At 35.5% G+C, this 15,529-nt stretch overlaps 2 protein-coding genes across 3 annotated transcripts in view; both read right to left on the bottom strand.

The window, feature by feature from the left end:
- The window catches only part of LOC119189013, a 72,440-nt gene extending 59,394 nt beyond the window's left edge, over nucleotides 1–13,046 (bottom strand). For both annotated transcript variants that reach the window (XM_037437560.1, XM_037437561.1), the window contains exons 1-3: nucleotides 12,561–13,046; nucleotides 11,534–11,633; nucleotides 3,826–3,908 (exon numbers count right to left, since the gene is read on the bottom strand). In XM_037437560.1, the coding sequence (XP_037293457.1) occupies nucleotides 3,826–3,908; nucleotides 11,534–11,633; nucleotides 12,561–13,019 (642 nt within the window). In that variant the 5' untranslated portion in view covers nucleotides 13,020–13,046. The remainder of the gene's footprint in view (nucleotides 1–3,825; nucleotides 3,909–11,533; nucleotides 11,634–12,560) is intronic.
- A 456-nt stretch (nucleotides 13,047–13,502) lies between these two features.
- LOC119189037 (nucleolar protein dao-5-like) lies at nucleotides 13,503–15,296 on the bottom strand. Its single transcript, XM_037437678.1, has one exon. It carries the CDS (start codon nucleotides 15,294–15,296, stop codon nucleotides 13,503–13,505), a length of 1,794 nt encoding a protein of 597 aa, XP_037293575.1.
- Between the last annotated feature and the right edge of the window lie 233 nt (nucleotides 15,297–15,529).

Here is a 15,529-nt window from a genome sequence, read left to right as displayed (position 1 = left end):
ATAGTGCGCAAGTTAATGATGATCCCGTGACCTCACGTGGTAAATGATCAAGATATAGTTTATGATTTTTTTTTGTATTGAAAAACTTGTTGACTTTTAGTCCGTTTCAAGAAATACCTACACAGCGCATCTGTTTTGATTTTATAGATACGACAACAATTGTTACTAAATATTAAACAGTGCATAATAAACAAGATATTTACTCATATATTGTTATTGTTTACGATCCAAAATGATTATATTTGCTCGATTTAAGCAGATAAATAATATATAAGGATGAGCTCGTTGAATTTTAAATATTAAAAACATTTCCACGCATAACTTCATTAACAATAACAAAGCGAATGGTCGGAAAAATCATTTTAGTTTTGAAATAAACTCAAAACTACAACGTTTTATTGCATCTCTGCTTCCGGAGTTTATTTCTTTCACCTTAAAAAAATTATATGTAGCTAATTCAAAGTTAGCGACTAAAGAAATTCAAGCCGTTTACGAGGTAAAGTCCCAGTTTTAACATTTCTAAGTGCAAACAAGTCTGTGAAACTTGTTCCTCGTTGTGGGACCACACGGGACGTGTTTATTGCAAATAGGAGCTCAGCACGGGAGTGGAACTAAACTAAGCGGGGATTTCGCGTAGTGTGCGCCGGGCGGAGGGCTCCGAGCGCCCGCGCCAGACCTCCGTTATTATTTTATTTGCTTGATGGATATTGCTTGTATCTCCTTAGAAGGATGTAAACAAAATGTAAAAGAGCCGAGATTGAAGATATTTCACGTTTGACTTATTTGCTTCTTGTTTGCGTGTTGTGAATGTGAGCGGTGTTGGATTTGTATCGAAGGCAACGTTCAAGGTAATGTTACATCATTTTCGGATACGTTCATCTTTGTTTTTATTTTACTTTTATATTCACGCGTTTCTTTAGCGTAACAGTTTGTTTTACGAAAAAGGACTTAGTAGGGAGCACTGTCACATCATTAGCAGCTTATCAAGATTACTCAAAACCTATGTGGTGTTAATGTGCTCTTTACGGCGCCTCAGAATTAACTACTAAGCGTAGTCGGCTGTATCCCTTAACCGCATTGTTGAAATTCTTGTTTATACCAATCAAAAGCGGCGATAGCCTAGTTGGTTGTGGAATAGACTGCCGAGACGAATGTTCGCATGTTCAAATCCCAAGGGAACACACCTCTGACTTTTATAAAAAAAATATGTTTGTATTCTGTGTGAATTATCGCTTGCTTTAACGGTGAAGGAAAACATTGTGAAGAGAAATTCTCTATTAGGAATTTTCGAGGGTGTGTGAAGTCTACCAACCCGCACTAGGCCAGCGTGGTAGACTAAGGCCTTATTCCCTCTCAGCAGTAGAGGAGGCCCGTGCCCAACAGTTGGACCGTATATAATACAGGACTGATATTATTATTACTAATTAATCTATAAATATAAATTTCTAGTTGTGATAGTTTAATTGATTTCTAGGTTATCTAGCAATTACACAAGATATTCATTAATAAAATATGCGAGCTGGTTTTGTGTCCAGCTCGGACCGACAAGACCTACCGAAATAAGTTCACATTATATTTTACTTTAGTTTTAAAAGTAAAGAAATAAATATTGTACTCAATTAGATAAAACGTCGAAGTAGTCCAAGTTTAATATATGAATGAAAAGCTACATCACTAGAGGTGATCAAATCAATTACCGTTCTGTAATTAGTAATGCTAGTGGAATATAAACACGCATCACGCCTATATCCGCGAATAGGAAGGCAGAAGCGCAACCAGAGTGCCTACATTGCGCCTGTGTGTTATGTGATAGGGGGCCATATTGGGTTCAATATAGACTATTTGAGCAGAAATCCTAATATGATTTTGCCCGACCCGGGATTTGAACCTGGGACCTCAGAGTTTTCTTACCGCGCACATAATACAACTATGCCACCAAAGCGGTTTGTGAAATCACACACATTGTTTTTATAAGATTATCAAACAGTTATGGGCTTGCATTAAAAGTAGTAATGATTTATTTTGATAAAGCAAATCAACAAGTCCCCAAGCGTAATTAATAATTAAATACGTCAATTGTGGGTTTGCCGGCAGGGAACAGAATTCATGATTGTTAATATGTGTCGTAATGCGGATATCACCAATACTACTAGTAGAGAAAAGAGTATAAATAAACAGTCATAAATATCGAGTACAACTGTAAATCCAAACGATATTTCAAATATTTATAACATATAATAATTTATTTCTACAAAGCGTCAAAAACAAAACAGCCATTGACTCAAAAACTTAACCCAGATGAGACCCATTATAACATTTGTACGACGTCATTAAGCGATGCAATAAATTTGATTGAAGTTAAACTTTCAAAATGTGAAAGCCAACTTTTATAATGCTCAAGTTGTCCGCCAAGTGATTTATTCAAACAGACCGGCAAAAGAATTAATTACTTAACCGACTGCCCGTGGCCTGAAAGAACTTGCGACGCTGAATAAAAACGAACTCTCAGATACAGTCACTAGCTTGCTTCTATATTTTTTATTACTACGCTCTGAAGTTGGTTATTTTACAAGAACGCGGCTCGGCTAATCTCCTGGCAAATATTGAAATGTTGGTTTTTAATAGCTTGTAGTTATGGTTTTTTGCAGTGCAGTAAATTGCGGGGAATTGAATTAGAGTACTGTATTTTGTTAAATTATCTTTACTCGTCGCTTGAGACTATATTCACAGTATAGAGTTCAAGTAAATTAGTTCGTCACTAAACGTAAAAAACAGCTAATGTAAACAGTAGGTACTGATTTGATTAGTATTTATTTGGGCGGATAATCGAAAACATAACTTTTATATTTGGTTCGTATTAACTATGTTATTTCTGATGAGTACCTAATATTTATTGAAACATGGAGTAACAGGCATTAAGTATCATAAAGGAAAAGAAAGAAAAAAATCATCAACATAAAATTTTGCGGACAAAATCTTTTGAGGACAAAGCGCATATGTACGGTATGTGTATAAATATAATATGTATTTGTGTGTATGAGGATAGAAAATGTGTGTGTTTGTATATATCTATATAATAATCTAATATTTAGTATTTTTTTATTACGACACGGCTAAAATAATACGCTATGCTACTGATGCAAATATAACATAGTTGAAATAATATTATGTCGCCGAACACCACGGTGTAGCACAAATAATTAACAATATTACATGTTTTATTAAATGGCAAATTCACGCGCCGTCCGACATGTTTAATATTTTCATTACCATTCAGTTGTCAAATAAATACAACTCACAATCAAAAGCTTGTAAGCCAATTAACGGGACATCTTTTATTCCGTAATGGGATATGATAAAACTTATTCATTACCGCAACCGCAATTGCGTCCAATTATTTCATTATGCGTTGGTTAAGAGGATGCCATACTGATTGCAGGGTTCTGTAGTTACTACAAAACAGAAAGAAATGTCGGAGACCATCTCGTAACATAATTGGCTTTAGCTATTATTTTATATAAGCAATTTTAATTCACGCCCTGGTTATTGTAGATTTTGAAGTCGTATTTTGTAGACACAAAGCTCAATGTAATACATGTGTAAAACTCTCTTCAATAGGGGGTTTAACATAAAAAAACAGAAACGACGCTTTCTAAATTTCTACATTCGGGATACAAATCAGTTTACGTATTATTGAGACACGATACAATCCTTCATGCAATACTAACAAAACAATCTACAAACTTATCACCTCAACAAGTTCCAACGGGAACTGTCAGTGGGTTAGAGGGAGGGGCGGGAGGGGCTGTCGAGGTGTACACTAACCTGGTTCGTGATGCGCCGCCGGCGATGGTGCTGAGAACGCGCTGGAACACCCGCGCGGCGCGCCAGCCCGCCCAGCTCCGGAACTGCACATTATCACCTTGTTAATTGTCTATTAAACTATTAACCTATATGCTTACTAGTTACTACTATAGTATGGCATTGAATACCGCAAATGTAGCATACTTAGGGTCGATTTTTCAATCGTCAGATAAAAGCATGAACGACAACCGGAAACTATAAAATGTTATTGGTCAAAATATAACCTGGCTGAATATAAAAGTACTATTTGACAATGTGATTTTTACAGCTATTTAATTTGTTCATGATATATTTTACCACACGAACAACTTTTATGTGATCATTGAAAAATTAGCCCAATATGTCCTTTCGACGGCCGCAAGGATTATGTCGGCCTAGATTTATTGATGTAAAGCTTCAGATGGAGAAATAAAAAATGATTTTTTTTCATAAATAACTAACCAGCACAGTACAGTGCTTTAAGGATTATCAATATTTAAAAAAACGATGTTATATTGCAATTCCATCTTCTTTAATCATCCAACAAAAACTTGTTGGATGATTAAAGAAGATGGAAGTGATAATAAAGTTAATAAGGGCAAGAAATCAGCTTGAGACTTCTCGTAGTCAACGATGCGAAAAAAGTATACTCAATGAGTCGGAAATATGAATGTAATATTGCATAATAGAGATGAAGCTAGAAGTGGAAAACACCCAAAGCTCATTATTTTACTGGCTATCCTCGAACGGTATAAAATCATCTCATATTGTCTTATTGCTAAAAATGTAAGCGATTTGAAGCCGAACTCGTTCTCTTTAGATTTATGTATTTATTACCTTTATATAAATAGTATATATTCTATATTAATTATTTAATATAATTCATTTCTTATTCGTATCTGATAGAAGACAAAAAATAAAAAAAATGACCGCTGTAAAAATAACTACGCCATCATCCTCTCATTAATGACACGCAAATGTTTTTAATTCAATAACAAACACAGTATTAGAAGAATAAGCATGTAATAAATTTCTTCAACCCGACATAAATCATAATAAAACACGTGTTTTCAAACGACCACATCAACTACGCTCCCCATCGAAGGCGAACAAAAAGGCACAAAGTTAAACAAAAGAAATAAAGATAAAACACACTTCAAACATATCTGAGACTTGTCATACATTTTATCCGGACGACAAACAACAAAAAAGTGAATCTGGGGACCGAATGCGAAGCGATTAGCGTTCGGCTTTCATGATTAACTCATACAACTTCCCTTTTTTCTTCCGAGTACCGAACGATTTTTTGTTCATTTGTGTCGTGAAATGTCGAAACGGTTTTTCTTGGCGAGATAACAAATAGGCTTGCGCATTTAGACACTAATCGGGTTTTGCCAAAATGGAATTTCGCTAAGCTATGAAAATTAAATGCTCAGCTCAAAATTCGAGTTAGCCCGAGATGAAAATTAAATAAATCCAACGCGGCCTGTAATTTTAACATCAATCTGAGCAAACTTTTCTCTATTACGTCGTACTTCGTAGATGGTTATGAATTGTTTTTGTTATAAGAGACTCTTAAAAATTACTTTTATAGCTTTTTTGGCTTTATCACACACATAATAAAACTGTAATAGGCCGATGTCTGTAAATTATAGATATTGAAGAAAAAACTTAATATGGGGGTCTTTATTAGCCCAACAAAGGCCAAAACAACAAACAGTTTTTAGATTTTTTGTCTGCTTTGATGTTTGTACACGCATTGTGCAAAAACTACTGCATGGAAATGAATGCAATTTTCATCGATATATTGCTAGAGATCTAATTTAAAATATAAGCTATTTTTTGTCCCGGGAAAGTATAAAGCGGGATTTTTATCTTATAAAAACAATTTCATGCGGACGGAGCCGCGAGCAAAAGTGAGTCCTCAAATGAAATATGCATGTTGGAAACGTTTGACGACTGTGCTTGTTATAAAAAGGATAAGCAAGAATAAAAAAACGATTCCTTTTATCAAACCACTAATTTAAAAATATCCATTGCACTACATTTATTACCAACGTAATTTTAAAACACAAATAATGTATTTAAATTTTTTCTTATATTGTGTATGAAAACACACCTTAGATAGTTATTTTTAAACTCGAACAAAGAAGCATAAGCTCCGAACATAATTCAATTAAGTATGCTATCATCGAATAAAATTAAATGGAATATCAAACAGTTCAGATAGTGCTGATTTGGAGTCTGGCCGGTGGACGGGTGCTTAGATAAGTGCCCGCTATTTAATATCTTCAGGGATAGGGGGAGAGTTGGAACCGTGCCATGTTCGGACCGCGACGAATTACAAATTGCCACAACTTACGAGTTGAAAGCGGAAAAAAATATCGCGTTAAATAACCTCATACGCAGCGTGTTGTATCATCGCTTTTTATCCCAATCTTTCTTTAATAGATCGGGATTTATAACAAGTTGTGTCAGCTATGCACGCGTTTCATTTTCTTTTAGACTGACCATTCACACAAGAAGTGCCATTGAATTTATTCCTGTTCAATCAAGATTGAATGCGATTCCCAGCATACTGGAAACCATAGGGAGGTGAATTTCAATTACAAATTAGTTTGCAGCATTTTTCTCTGCCGCGAGGTAAAATATCGAGATATCTGCAGTTGTACTAAATGCATACATCAGATTGCATTTTAGTGAGAAGACCAATTTCATTAGACTTAGGAGAATCTAAAATATATCAATTATACGTATCTTAACATAAATTTATTTTATGATTGATAATGGAAATACTCAAAAGTATTTCGTATGTTGTGGTGGAAGGAGTTACCAAATATGAATGACATAATTCAGAATGTTATGAAAAAATGGTGTGAGAACTGAACTGCAAGCGACAGTATAATAAGCGAACTCGTCGAAAAACTTCCACTGTCTACTTCGGCAGAATAGGATGTATAGAGCCTTTCGACTTGCTATCCTGAACATAATGCGACAAAGTTAAAATGAACATGAACAATGATGTATTGAAACAATGTCAGTGTAAGATTTGGGTACAGTCTATGCGCAGTTTGAGTTGGAGGGGTAACATGATAATTCTACAATTAGTTCGGACCTAATATGATAATATAGGCAACTTATAAAGGTTCGTACTTTTGTGGGAATCGATCTGGAGTGCACATTGCCAACCTATCCTCCACTAAGATACGGATGCTATGGAAACTCAGTGAAAATATTTTTTAAATATGCATATTCAGTGCTCCTATAATTGTCATACTTCCGGCGAAAAGTGAGTACACTAGTTGCACCTCTGCTTACCTCTCTGGGGATAAACAACGCGAATTCATATTATATTTACAAATTATATCTTGTTTCTCAGTTTATATTAATTTTCTAAGTCTTGATTAGCTATCTAAATAAGAGGAATCGTTTTGTTTACAAATTCCAAATAATTAATATTTAACAGTTTCTGTAAATGTTATGTTTTCATTTAAAGGTCAGAAATCTAATATAAAGTACTACGACATACTAAGTAAGATGGAACTAAAACAGATTGCACACTTGTTACTTGTTCCAGTAGTTTGAAAGCTTTAAATTAAGTTACACGGTATTTAACAAAACACTAAGACGTGCATTTTGGTGTAAACGAAGCAAATCTGCGGAATTCACGGGGCACATTAGTTGGCAAATGAGAGTAAAACAGCGGAGATTATGTTAATAGGCATTATAATATTCTCTGGGAAGTCTCCAGAGGCCAAGATCCAACATTGACATCTGCACATTTGGCGACCCGCCAAACGAGTTGTGTTATGTCTTAGTAGACGGTTAAGTTTGAGTTTATAAGATGTTTGAGATACAACTAGCAAACTGTGCTCAGCCATGATAAATAAACGCCGCGCCGTCCAAACAAACATCGGCCGGCTCCGCAAACACCTTACAAAAAATTGCCTATTGTTCATTTTAACTTGGCGCTGGGAAAGCCTTTGATTTTATTTTAAATATGTCACGGTCCAGTCAGGACATCTGACTTTACTGATACTATTAATAGCAAGGCTAATTATGGTAAATCATTTGTTATAATAAAAGCTATGTAACGTTATAATAATGATAAATAACAAGTAGGTAAATATAAAAAAGTTCAGCAACACGAAATAACTTTAATGTAAATGGAAAACAAAAATACCTGCCATGGTTAAGTTGCCAATTATACAGCCAACAAAGGATTTAAAAGAGCCATTGAAAATAAAGAAAACAGAAATGAGGTCTCCTAAATTAGCAACACAAATGATAAGATTTTTTCGTAAAGCGAGCGTAGTGCGCGACACAGACGAAGTGCGCCGGAGCGACCGAGGCCGTGTCGTCGAAAACATTGACCTATTTACCGTCGATACGGGCCAACCGGCAACTCTCGATGGATATTATTATATAGTATATACCCACCGGCGTGCACACGTTTTGTCTACAGCTTCAAGTAAATTTTAGGCTTACTTCTTACTGACTTGTATGGGTTTATAATGTCAACAAAAATATATTAGATTTCTGACCTTTAAATAAAAACGTGTTTTTTTGTTTTAAAAGTTTATAAGAAGTTGTTAAATATTATAATAATATAGATGGAGAGAAATATACATTTGGCGCTAAAACAATAAAGGTCTATTCAGAAACTCGAACCGTATCATTAAAGATATAAGGCTCAATTTCACATTTTTAGCTTTTACACTTAGTTTACATATTGTGCAGACTGTCTCAATAAAGTTATTTTAGAAACCCAACAGTTAACTGCTTTGCTATTCAACAAGTTAATGCTACTTAATATCTACACAATAATTACTCGTTTTGGGATTTCAAACGACAAAAGCGAAACGACAGAATTTCAACTGTCTTGGTGACAACTATAAGAAACCAGAACCATAAATGATTCTACTTAGTTCAATTGTTAAAACACCAGGATATTGAAATATTTACGAAGAACATAAATTAAAATTATCACCAATTCATTTTTATATATGTGATTGTTATCTTAGCATTATAGCCAATTAAACTAGCCCGAGTACGCCAGTATAATGGCATTGTTTTACAGGAATTTGACAGTTAGAGGATTGCGTGTCGTGCAATAAATGAGACGGACATAAATAATGAATTGAAACGTACTATAAAATTACAGACCTATGATGATGATATGATATGATACGTAAACTACCTAGTCTTGCCATAAATATTGTAATAAAGAAAAAAGAAAATTGTTAACTGCAAATAACATTTATTACTTTTACAGTGTGTCAGTTTAATACATAAATATAAAACAATTAAAAATATAAAAGCTTATTCGAAGTGGTCTCCATTGGCTGCAATACAGTCCTTTAAACGATGAGGCCAGTTATCAATAGAAGCACGCACTCTTTCCATGGGAAAATTCTTCACTGCCAATCGTATAGATTGTTTTAGGGACTCAAATTATCATGGCGTTTAGAGCAAGCTGTACTCTCTAAAACTGACCACAAATCATAATCCAGCGGATTAAGATCGGGACTAGACGACGGCCAGTCTTCAGCTCTGATGAAGTCCGAAACGTTCGATTCCAACCAAGACTGCGTGGACCGAGCTTTATGACCCGGCGCCGAGTCTTGCTGGAAGGACCATACTTGGTTATTGAACATGGTGATGTTAAGGGGCTTAACTACCTTCTCAAGAATGGTATCTTGATACACTTGTGCCGATGTTTTGATACCTTTTTCACAAAAATATGGCTCAGTCACTCCTTCATAGCTAACACCCCACCAAACCATCACTGAAGTCGGATAATGTCCACGTTGCACTCTGTCGACTAATTGGGAAGCTTCCTTAGAGCTTTGAGCATAAATACGGTCATTTTGTTTGTTAAAATGTTGCTCAATTGTAAAAATTTTTCTCATCCGTAAACAAAATTTTTCTGTGACCTCCCTTTGCGTACCGCTTCAGTAGTTGTTTCGATTTTACCACCCTATTCTTCTTTAAATTATCAGTTAAGAAATGGCCAGTGCGTCTCTTATAGGCTGCAAGTCCTAAGTCATCTTTTAAAATACGCGACATGGTTCTAGGTGCTATCTTCATTTCCCGAGATAAAATCTTTTGCTTTCGGACAGGATTTCTTCGAATTCTTTCCCTTACTGCTTTGACCACCTTTTTCGTACGAACACTACGTGGACGGCCAGATCTTTTCTGTCACAAACAGAGGAGGTCTCATTGTACCTATTAATAGCCCGGTACACAAACATTTTACTAATACCAAGTGTATGGAGAGTTTTAAAAATTGCATTTGGCTCCATACCTACTTTGTGTAATGCTATCACAGCGATTCGGTTCTCTTTATCACCCCACACCATTTTAATATCGCAAAATATTTTACAATGTATTGGCGCCAAAATGAGAAAACACAATGAACAATCGTATAAAAATGACAGATTCGAAATTCAAATGTAATATTTTTTTATAATTAAGTGTAACAGTATTTATGGCCAGACTAAGTATATTAAAATTACAATTATGTACAATAATATGTTTCTGTAGTGATTGGGAAGTAGAAAGACATTTTGGCCTGTGGATGATTTACGATCTCACAAACGAATCTAATACGCAACTTAAGGCCCGCTGAGCTTTTGCAACAGGCCTGCCTTACTTAAAAAAATACTAAACTTAAATAAACTTCAGTCAAGATCTCTTAAATTGTATTCTGATCTTATAAGAATAAAATCATTCAGTTAATTGTGAATACTTTTTATTGAAATAATTTTAAATATTAAAGTTTAATTACGCTTTTAGAACCTATGCAGCTCAATGAATCTATGTTGTGGTCCGAGGCACAACAATAAAGATGTCTTTGTCGCTTAAATAAAAGGTTGAGCACGGCTAACCTTAATTAACAACTATAACGAACAAATAGATATAAAGCAGGCATGAATAAACCATTTTTTTATTGCGAAATAATATGAAGTTGTATGAAGGATTCGTAGGTCGAATGTAGCAGCTTGAGACAAAGGGGGAGATAGTGGTAAAACGATAAGACAGTGGGACAAAATTAATGTATCGTTTGTTATCTGATATATTCTTGTTTCGTTTTATAAATATTGTCGACAAAGGAATTGAATAATATGCTTAAAAGTACACTCAGTTTACATTATATTATGTTTCAACTTTGAATGATAAACGTCTACCAAGCGCCTTCACACAAACGTCTGTGAGATGTTACAACATAGAACAGTGTAATAGGTTAAAGACTTTTAAAAGATATACTAGTGATCAGCTGTCTCAAACGCGCCCTCTGGCTAAAGAACTAAAAATTATATTCATATTTTTTGTTTATTTTTCTGAAAAGTTTTACCGGGGCATCGCGAAGATAATGTCTATCTTTGAATTGTAATAAATATTTCGCGTTTTCTTTAATTACAGAAAGCCAGTAAATGTGGGTCGATAACAAACAAGCATCGACAAAATCAGAAGGATCATGGGTTCATTGCCGACGTTTAAGGAAAAGGTTGTTGATTATCGGCATTTTTAGAACCTCTCTGAAATGTTACCGCGCGATACGCAACAACAAAGTTATTATTTTAGGTGAAATTAAAATCAGTTATTACAACGGTAGAGTTAGCTCAATTTTACACAAAATTGATTTCAACGAAAGTCTATATAAAAAAGTAATAAATATATTATTTACCTGGATGAGGATGATTATGAGTGTGTTCAGCAGGCGGCTGCATAGAAGACAGCGCCGAGAGTGGAGTATACCGCGCCCCGTCCTCCCTCGGACAACCATCCTGTACATAAACCAGTGCTTAACTAGACGCGGGCTCAAAGGAAACCGCAATAAACTCAAAACTTATATTTAATAGTTATCAAGATCAGCTTCACAAATTGTGTTTTCTTTGATATTCTTCCTCAGCTTTGAGCATGCCGCGAAAGTTTATGTAAAAACAATAAAGTCTGCGAAACAACTTTGTGGTACGAGAGATTCAAGGAAAAAGGTCTCGGCGAGGTCAGGTGGAAAATAAGTTTGCTATCGGTTTATTCTGCAAATCGATTAAGAAATTCGGCAAATATTGGGTTGCGCTGGAATACTGTAATAGATCTTTATTGGAATCATTCATGTATAACAAAATTAATTGTGTTTTTAATTGAGTAAAAATAGACATAAAATGAAAAGTAATATAAACATCCGCAAGTTAATTTGACCACGATTGTAACGGCCGCAGCTTCTTGTGGCTTAATTGATTATAAATACTAATAGCGTAAATATTTATATCGCGTTACTATACTGGAGGTTTTAAAGATTTAACATTAATAAGGATTAATGCGCCAGACGATATAATCTGCGTCAGGAGTAGTACGATGATTACTCCTTTCACGCGTAAATCGTTCGCGCCCCACTTGATAATAATCTCCCATTTGAAATTAGCTGCTTATTTCACGTACAAAAGGTTTACTTTTCTACGATAACTTTCTGGAGGTAAAGCGATGAAGGATAATGTGCGGATGAGGTCCCGAGGCGTGTTTACATAGAACTTACTTCATTACTGGGTATTAATGAGAGTCGAAGCGCCACCGGGCACGCCGTCTTTATTACGTTCGGGTTACGCGCCCACCAATTTGCCGACTTTCTACCGATAACACACCTACACCCTTAATTAATAAACGTGCCTTAAATTTATATACGATTCGATATAATTAATTTACAAGTGATTTACCTTCTCACAATTAGCTGTCGCCGTAGTCTGCGTGTGGCTTGTAGAAGATATACGATACTGCATACCCGACACAGTACAGAATCCCTCGTGATGGTGTGTAGAATAAACACCGGTTATCGTTACATCAGTATCTTGATTGACTATAAATTCCATTTTCTGCTTTCGATCCGCCGACGCGGCATCATCCACTTCTTTTTTAGTTTCTTCGTTTTTTGATTCCGACTTAACGCCGGAAGCTGCTACGTTTTTTGGCTTTTGAGAAAAAGATTCATCACTGCAGGAGTCCGACGTTGTTTCATCTTTATTAGATTTAGGCGACCGTTTTTCATAACTAGCGGCCAAGATAGCTGTGGCATTTAGACTGGCCATACGTTTTTGCACGACCATGTCTTTCAGATCCATAACAACTTCATTTCTATTTCGTTTTTTCTTTACAGGCACGCCAGCTGTCTTTTTCATTTTTGCCGGTGGTTTATCAGAATCGGATTTGCTGGTAGGTGTTTTTGGTGATTTTTCTTTTTTATCTGGTCCGGCCTTCTTTTTCGTGTCTTGTTCGCTATCTTCACTGGAAGATGTAGACGATTTTGGATCCCAGTATTTGCCAGCGCTTCTGATGCCTGGTACTCCACGTAGTGTCCTTTGTGGCGGACTATCGTCGGAACTTTCAGAAGTTTCATCTTTTCTTTTTCTTTTTTATTTTCGTACTCGGACTCAGATGTACTTTCTTGTTTTTCCTCTTTCGGTTTAGATTCCTTCTTTTTAGATAGCAGGGGTTTTGACGTGCTAGGTAACAGTTGTCTATCCACCGTTTTCATTAGGCCCAGCTCCATATGTGACCTGCTTTCATTTTCATAAAGGCAGTGGACTTTAGCTATAGCATTTAAGGAGGCCATTCTATGTTTTTTAGGCCCAGTCCACATGGATAAGAGCTTAAGACGCCTCTTACTGGGTTTTTTCCCCACCCAAAAGAGCACAGTCATCTTTTAAGTCAATTAAGGAATCTTTCGACAGCTCTTTTAATTCTTTAGAAGTTGTTTTCTTTACGCTGTCAGTTATCCTCTTATACTTTTTATTCCTTTGCTTTTTATTTCTAGACGTGTCTGATCCTGAAGACTCTTTGGTTTCATTATCGTCATTAGACTCGTTAACACTTTCTTCCGATGAAGAATAATTAAATGTTTTGGTGTTAAGCGAAAATTTTGACGTGTCAAGTTCATCATCAGATGAACTACTTTTTTTGATAGGTTTCTTCGATTTAACAGGAGATTTTTTTACTGGTTGATTAGATTTAAATGATTTTTCGTTTTTATTCGGTGTTGGTTCCGTATCCAAAAATTTTATTGGACTAAATGGCTTTCCAGTTACACTTGATTTTCTGGCAACCATTTTATAAGATTTACTTACTATTGGTTTTGGTTTATCGTCATGTTCTGTCTCACTAGCGATAATGGTTGCTTCTACGCTTGAAGTAGCGACATCAGTATTTTCGTTCTCAAGTGTAGTTATTTCTTCAGACCTCTTATTAGCTTTTAACTGCTTAACTACTTCTTCGATGGGTCGATGTGGCGAATATTTTTTCTTTTCCGATTCGGTCTTTTTATCAATAACGGTTCCTTTTACTCTTGCTATCGGGCGCACCCGCCCGACATTTTTATTTATAGGACTTCGAAAGTCTGATAAAATACTTTTTGGAGAATCAACTTTCTCAGTAAATGTGTACACATCAATGTCTGGGCCTTGAGAAACTAGCGTGTTTGAAGCATTTTTGTCTTTGCAATTGTCATCAGTTTTAGTTTCAAATTTCATTGACAAAAACCTCTCAGAAACACTTAGGTTTCCTTTTGAATTTTTTAAACATTTTACATCGATGTCTACAGTCCTTGGAGATCGACTTGAAGTAAAAAATTTCGGAGGCCTTTCGGTCTCAGTTTTCGGGGTATCTGTAGGGGTTGGAGGAGATGCTTTAGAAGAATTATTATCAGGCGAATTCTCAGTAATAATTTTGATCTCTGTTTTTCTGCCCCCGTCAACACACGAGTCATCCCTTATTGTCTCCTTAGGTTCTTTAATCATATCATCTTTTTTAATTTGCTCTATTTCCTGTTTCTTCTCCTGATTACTTTTATTCTTATCGCAACTATTTTTATTATCTTTGTTTTCAATTTCGCTATGCTCTTTTTGAGGCTCTTGCCTTGCTGATGGATTTTTTTTCTTTTGATTTCCTGTCGTCCCTTTTTTGATAACAGTTTTTACCTTTGAAAATTTGGTTGGTGTTTTCTTAGCTGCTTCAGTTTTTGCTTTGTACTTTGGGTCATTATTTTTTCCAACTTTTGATGCACGTGCGTTGGTAGTCTTTCCTTTGTTCTCTGACTTAACAGGTTTTTTAACAGCAGTTTTCTTTACATTGGTTTCAGCAGTAGTTTTAACCGTATCTTTTTTCTCCTTAGGATCTTTCTTTGCTTTTTTAGCTGGCGAGTCGCTTCGTGTTCTAGACGTACCAACCTTGGCTGTATCTGGAGTTGTTTCGTTTTTATTAACTGTAGACTCTTCATCATTTTTAGTTGCAACATCATCTTTGCTGTTCTTCTTCTGACCTTTCGCTAAAGACTTACCTACCAATTTTTTTACTTTTTTCGAAGTAGCAATCTTCTTTTTATTTTGTTTCGAAGTTGATGCCTTTAAAGTTGTTTTTAAATCCCCTTTCTTAGGTACAGGTTTTGAAGCTTGTGACCGCATTGTCTGCTTTGGTCAGATGAATGTTACCGTCATTGATTGATGGTTGCGATCACATTCTGAAACGACGAAATATTTTTGTTAGTTTTGAAGAAGCACACAAAACATAAGCACTTGGACAACAATTAAAAAAGAAGTTGGGGCTGCCGGCTGCAACCCGTTTTTAAACTAACTTCAAACATTGCAGCCGCCGGCATTAGGCCAAAAAACCTTTTGTTATATGATTTGCACCGCGG

This window comes from Manduca sexta, chromosome 11 (assembly GCF_014839805.1).
Source record: "Manduca sexta isolate Smith_Timp_Sample1 chromosome 11, JHU_Msex_v1.0, whole genome shotgun sequence".
NCBI lineage: Eukaryota > Metazoa > Arthropoda > Insecta > Lepidoptera > Sphingidae > Manduca > Manduca sexta.
The sequence above is the reverse complement of the archived record's forward strand: the minus strand, read 5'-3'. Positions and strand labels throughout refer to the sequence as shown.

What these genes read in the sequence shown, in the direction of transcription:
- LOC119189037 (XM_037437678.1), bottom strand. Translation starts at nt 15,296, where the DNA reads ATGCGGTCACAAGCTTCAAAACCTGTACCTAAGAAAGGGGATTTAAAA.